General features: G+C 36.3%; 1 protein-coding gene across 2 annotated transcripts in view; it reads right to left on the reverse strand.

Moving 5' to 3' along the window:
• Positions 1 to 1,127, reverse strand: part of tgs1 (trimethylguanosine synthase 1) — a 105,947-nt gene extending 104,820 nt beyond the window's left edge. For both annotated transcript variants that reach the window (XM_017310108.1, XM_008433524.2), the window contains exon 1: positions 910 to 1,127. Coding sequence is in view for 1 of the 2 variants with exons in the window: in XM_008433524.2 (XP_008431746.1) it covers positions 910 to 1,019 (110 nt within the window). In the remaining variant the exon portion in view is untranslated. The remainder of the gene's footprint in view (positions 1 to 909) is intronic.
• Between the last annotated feature and the right edge of the window lie 5,705 nt (positions 1,128 to 6,832).

Consider the following 6,832-nt stretch of genomic DNA (forward strand, 5'->3'; position numbering starts at 1 on the left):
GCTACAGAGTATCTTTATTTCCATTTTTAGTTGGTGGTGTGCCTCGGGATTTTTTCAATTAAAACGGTGTACCTTGACTCAAAAATGGTTGAAAAACACTGCCATAGAGAATTTGTGGAAGGACTTGAATACGGCTGTTCACAGTTGATCTCCCCCTGACAGGTTGAAGAAATAAATGAGCAGTTGACTGGGACTGGTCCACTCTGACTCGCTACTGCGGCGGCAGCCACAGAAACATCTACTAAATACCGAGTTGAAGGGGATAGGTATTTATACAATCACTTATGTTAAATATTTTTTTACTTAAATTTCATTCTTTTATAGAAATAAGTTTTCACTTTGACAATAAAATAATTTTTTCTCAAAAGAATCCAAATTGTGTTAATCATGATTAAAAGCAGTAAAGGAGTAGAACATCCAAGGAGGTGAATATTTTTACAGGCACTATATTATCCTCAAAATTATACGAAGATGACCTGTCCAGGGTGTACCCCGCCTCTCGCCCGAAACGTTGGCTGGATATGGGCACCAGCACCCCTCCCGACCCCACTGAGGGAAAAAGGGTGCAAGAAAATGGATGGATGGATGGATGGATTATACGAAGATGAAATCGACTTTTAACAGATTTAATAAGAACTCTCTTTCCTACCCCCGTCCCCCAGAAGCAAAAACAAATGCTGTAAAACATTTTACTGCAATTGAATAATAAAATGTAGCCAGTAAAAATGTCTTTTAATTACATTTTAGCATGGTAATTCCACATGCACTAAAGGCTGATCTAGCCGTGTGTGCTGCGTCCTAAACGTATAATTGAGCATAAAAACAGTGTTAACACAAAAAGGTATTAAACCGTAAAACCGGAAGAGAAGGAAACTTTATGCCGTGAGAAGGAACATGAGAAATGCTCACCCCACGAAGGCTCTGGAGCACCGAAGGAGAACAGATTCGTCCTTCTCAGGTGTTTGACTGATGGAGAAAATAACGTCCGCCACCACCGTCATTTCTGTTCTTTCCAGCATCTATGCGCTCAGCTCAAAATTTCAGACCCACAATTTATTCGGCGACAAATAAAGAGACCCAACATGCAACATTGGGTCTTATTTCTTCTTCTGGTGCTTTATGGCGGCTGGCAGAACAACTATGAGATGCTTTACCGCCTCCTACTGGACTGGAGTGTGGAAAGCAAATCAACAGAACAACGAAATACATCCTCTCTAAAAGATTACTGTTTTTTCTCCCCTTCTTTCGTCGAAGATGTTTCGGTTTTAATTTGTCAGTGTATCTTTAAACTACCCAGGGGTGTAAGTAGTTTTAAATTCCTGGGGGTACTAGGGTACTATGACAAAAATAATAATAATTTTATATTATTATACACACACACACACACATATATATATATGCTTCTTTGTGTGTGCTTTGGAGTTTCTGTGCTGATTAATTTTTTTTGCGAAGCTGTAAAAGCCGGTAGCTCTTGAATTGCTACAAAATAAAGCTGTATTTCCTTCAGCCCACTGGCTGCAATGTTGACACCTTGAGATGCCATGAGACCTAAATCCTGAACATCATGGCATGGAGAGCATTCCAGTTTTCCATGTCTGACATATAACAATTTATTTTATCTTTTAAACTGGTTATATTGATCCTGTGTCCAGACAGAGGGATAATCAGTAGGCCAGCATCATGACCTGTTTGTTCTGAAGATACTGCAGCTTCCACTTCGTCTTCCTGATATGGTGCCTCATCATCCTGACTCTCACCCTGACAGGAGGAACCACAGAGCTCTGATAAGTTAAAAGCACATCTTCTGAAGTTGGAATATTTTTCCTCCAACAGGTTCCAGAGGAATCACCTCAAACCAGATGTTGAACTGGATTTTATTTCAATGTCATTTGTGAATGTTAGAGCCTCATTTTCAACAGTGGAGCTATAAAGGTTGAAAAAGGTTATTATTTTAGAGAAACCCAAGTTAAAAAAAAAGTATGTTTTAGTATACTACATTTTAACATATTTGATTGGTGTACTTAAACTGTAAATTTTGTACTTAGTATACTTTAGTAGTACTTAAGTTATATAAAATTACAACTTTTAGTATACTTCACCATACTTTCTTGGAACAACTTCAAGTTGTAATACCTAAAGTATACTTTTAAATGTAATATTCAACAGCTTAATTTTTATATGGAGTGTACTAATTCTGTCATAGAATTATATTAAAAATATATTTTAAATATACTACTAATATATAAGTAATGTATTTAATTTACGCTCAATTTTTATTTTTGATTAACTGCTATTGCTAATAAAGTACAACATGCATAACTACACTACAGTACTTACATTGTTTTAGGCTAAAAAGCCTAAAAGTTGGAAGGCTCAAAGCCCAAAGCTCATAGACTAACTTGATCTCTGTGATGTGAGTTTCTGCCATCCTAGTCAACCCTGGAATGATCAACAAGAAGTTCCAGAGCTTCCAGGGTTTTCATCTTTTTATTTCCCTGCTGCTCATTTCCTGATCTTTGACAGTGACAATATCACATGTACCTTCAGTGTGTAATGTGTGTAGGACTCCCTTGCAGAGAGTATTTATGTTTCCCCCACTTCTACTGAGTGTCCACTCAGTATGGGTGGAGTTTGCCCAGGGGAACAGAAAAGGTTCCTGTCAAAAGTTGTATGAACACCTGCTTTCTGGTAGTTTCCTAGTGAAATAAAGAGAATAGTGAAAGAGAGGGTTTGTGTGCATGTTTAGGTGTGTGTGGTGTGTGTGTGCATGTGTGCGTGTGCATGCATGTGTGGTGTGATGTGTGTGTGTGTGGTGAAATATGTCTCATAGGTGCAAGGAAACAAATAGAATTGGACGATTTTTTTAGCCTTTTTACCCTTCAACTTGACTGCCGGGTCAAATTGACCCGAACAGTTTCTATGTAACAAGTAGACGCAGAGGGGGCTGCAAATGTGTAAAATGAACCATTTTCATTTTATACGTAGAGTGCACCTATTAAGACAAATAGAAAAAGTTTCATGCAGAAAAAATACTTCTAACTATTTAAAAAAAAAAAAAGTAAACTTTGAAACTGGTCAAATTGACCCGCAAAATAACAGAAGGGTAAGCACACACGTTGCCATGGCGACCTCTTGCGCTCTCCAAGCTGACCAGAGATTACGTTAAAAACATAATATTCAGTTCGTTACGATATTAAGTTTGCAGGCTTGATATTTATTTTGCGATTATTAATAAGCGCCCTCATGAACACAGCGGTGGTTGATTAGTTAATTTTAAACTCCTGCTCTGCTAGTTATTTTGGTAATGGAACCGAAACGCACAGAATTGAGCAACACCTTGTTGAAACAATAATCACTGAGATTAWTATTGTTGTTGGGTCTTTAATTTGAACACGTTTTGTTGATTTTGTTGTTGTTCTTTAATAAAGTTACCAACGTTTTAAGCCAGTCAGAGGAGGACGTGCTGGTCTCAGCGTCCTGCGGCGTTCAGTTTGTCACCTACCGCCGAGATCGACTCAAAACCTTCCGCGATCGACGTGTTGCACCGCTGCTCTAGCAAAGCACGAACCGTTCAGAAACAATATGAAATGGGAAAAAAGTTATTTATTAACTGATTAGTCTAATCAGTCACGGCTGATTAGTGGGTGCACTCACTGCTGCAGAGTGAACCCGTTGATTTTATACAGCAGACAGCCGCTCCCCTCTCTTGCAGGTACTGCGTACCCCCGCTAAATCTTTAAGGGGTACGCAGTACCCTGCCGTACCCCCTTACTTTCACCCCTAGTTTTATGTCCATTGATCATTTGTTTTGTTATGATCTGTCACCTACTCTGAAACCAAGACATATAATAATTTATGCCTATACCTTCTCCTGTTTTTTGAATGTTTGATAAATATCATAATGGTCTACAATTGCCTTTATTTATCATTTACTATCTAATATTAGAAAATGTTTAGCACATAATTGTTAAAGATTCTTTTGCATTTCTTGCTTGGTGAAATTAAAACGTCTTTATTTTAATATTTGAATTATTCTGGTAATCTCTGCATCCTAGTGTCCCTCCATGTTCAGCAATCCAAAATTTTTTTACTGCAACCATTTTAGTGTAATGACAGAAATGACAGCATATGAGATGCATAATAATGCATACATCTGCAAATCAGTTGTTAAAATTCTAATTCTGTATGACAAAAGGCATGCTTGTTATTTTTAGTTAGTTCACATTATGGTACTGTACATTACTCAAGTGTCCGTTGTGAATATATTAATGCCATGCAGGGACATTAGGATGCAGAGAGTCAGAGTGAGGGAGAGACAGTAACACACATCAGTAGATATTTTTAATTAAATGTTGGATGGATGTTGTGATTTAATTCTATTGTAATTTTTAATGTATTTTTTGGCAATTGTTCTTTGCTGCCTGCAAAGCAAATTGCCCCTTAACAATACAATTGATCTAAGTCTATATACCAACAGTTATTTTAATCTTATAATTCATTTCAGTATTTCTTCAATTTCACCTTGAAATGTTACTGCTGGAAGTGTTATTGCTTACATTACTGATCAAGCTACAATTGGTCTGTTATGAAAATTATTATTAAGGAAATAATCAAGGCAGAATCAAATCAGAAGTATACTCACAAAATGAGTTTCAATGCTTTACTTGATCAAGGAGTATAAAATGAGGTGCTCTCACTATTTATGCTACTTCATATGTATGGGGTTCCATTTGTGTCAAAAATAAGTAGAAGTCATATGTGTAAATGTTGTTGGTAATGTTGTTGCTATGTATCTTTGGTAGATGTCTATGGTTTTAGTAATTTATGGATATGTCAATGTTGCATCATCTACATATGTAGGTGATGCATATGTTAGATATTGCATATGTAAATGTTGCATATGAGATGTCTCTAGCTGCGTGGTGGTTACTTACTGTCATCTTGTCAATTTATCTCCAGTAAAGTAGTGAACCCCTTGCAGATGTTATTTTTTATGTTACTCCCCCCTGTTGTTGGTTCAAGGAGTTGTTTGAATGTCTTTAACTTCTGTGATTGGTCAATGTCGTTGGTCAAAGCTGTTAGGTCATGTCGTTGGTCCTTGTCGTTGGTCAGTGTTGCCTTAGTGTTTTCAAAATGTTTAGATTTTTACCTTGTATTTTCTTCAGGCATTAATCTACCGCTCCCTCCTGCTTCCTCCTCAAGCTCTCGATGGTTCACTTAGGGACTATCAATAAATGTCTGAACCAAAAACTCCTGACAAACAAATGTAAATAAATGCCTTGCCTTGTGACCAACTGACACAAAAAAGCGGTATTAGGGTTACACAAGACACACTATTCTCTATTGAATTTTTAAGTCATATTCAATATTTTAAATTATTTGAATATATCATGTTTTCTTCAATAGCTTCCAAGTCCTGTGACCTATTGACTCAAAATCAGTGTGAAATTGTTCTATTAAAGTGTGTAGATGAAGCACACTCATTTTTACTCAATTTTAACCCTTTTTATTTTTTTACAATTTTTTTGTCAAGATTTAGTCAAAATTTAGTAAATGTATTTTAGCTATTTTTTGTCAAAATTTAGTAAATATACTTTTTTGTAATTTTTGTCAAAATTTAGGCCAAATTTTGAAAGTTTTGACAAAAAATTGCTAAAACATATTTACTAAATTTGGACTAAATTTTGACCAAAAAAATAGCAAAAAAAAGTATATACTAAATTATTGACAAAAGATAAATAAAAAGGGTTAAAATGGAGTCAGAATGCGTGTGCCTCACCTACACATTTTAGTAGAACAATTTCACACTGATTTTGAGTCAATAGGACACATGACTTTTAAGCTATTGAAGAAAACATAATATTTAATATTCAAATTTAAATACTGAATATGACTTAAAAAATCAATAGAGGAGAGTGTGTTGTGTAACCCTAATTAGCAATTTTTTTGTGTCAGTTTGTCATAAGGCAAGGCATTTGTTTACATTTGTTTGTCAGGAGTTTTGGTTTGGTTCGGAAATTTGTTGACAGTCCCTAAGTGAACCTCCGAGCGCTTGAGGAGGGAGCGGTAGATTAATGCCTGAAGAAAATACAAGATAGAAGTCTAAGAATTTTGAAACTACTTATATTGAAAGATCAATATTCTTGTAATATCTAATAAACATTTTGATCAGAGATGTCCTACTTCAAAACTTATAAATGGTGAAGAAAACAGGCAACAGCAACACTGACCAACGACAAGGACCAATGACATGAAATAACAGCATGGACCAAGGACATTGACCAATCACAGAAGACATTCAGACAACTCCTTGAATCAACAACAGTAGCATCAAAAAACAACTGCAAAGGGTTCACTTCTTTACTGCAGATGAATTGACAAGATGACAGTAAGTAATAACCACGACGCAGCTAGAGACATAACATGCAACATCTACATATTCAGCGAACGCATATGCAACATCGACATATCTATAAAGCACTAAGAAAACATATACCAAAGACACATAGCAACGACATAGACCAGGGGTCCCCAAACTTTTTCCTGTGAGGGCCACATAACTTTTCCCTTATCTGGTGGGGGGCCGGAGTCAGTTTGTAACAGAAAAAGTGTGACGATTGCAGGAGTGCCTAAATGTAAAAATGTATTGTTTTCCAGAAAGCACAATCAAATAACCCTCTCTGGGTTCTTCACAGAAAAAATACAGGAAATAACACTATTTATGAAATAAATACCAAATTTTCCAGACTATAAGCCGCAGATATCTCTGCCGTCTAGGTTTTCCACAACGATGTAGCAGCAGCAGAGGGGGCGGACACCCAAAATTGGAGTC

Source organism: Poecilia reticulata, linkage group LG17 (genome assembly GCF_000633615.1).
Source record: "Poecilia reticulata strain Guanapo linkage group LG17, Guppy_female_1.0+MT, whole genome shotgun sequence".
Taxonomy (NCBI): Eukaryota; Metazoa; Chordata; class Actinopteri; order Cyprinodontiformes; family Poeciliidae; genus Poecilia; species Poecilia reticulata.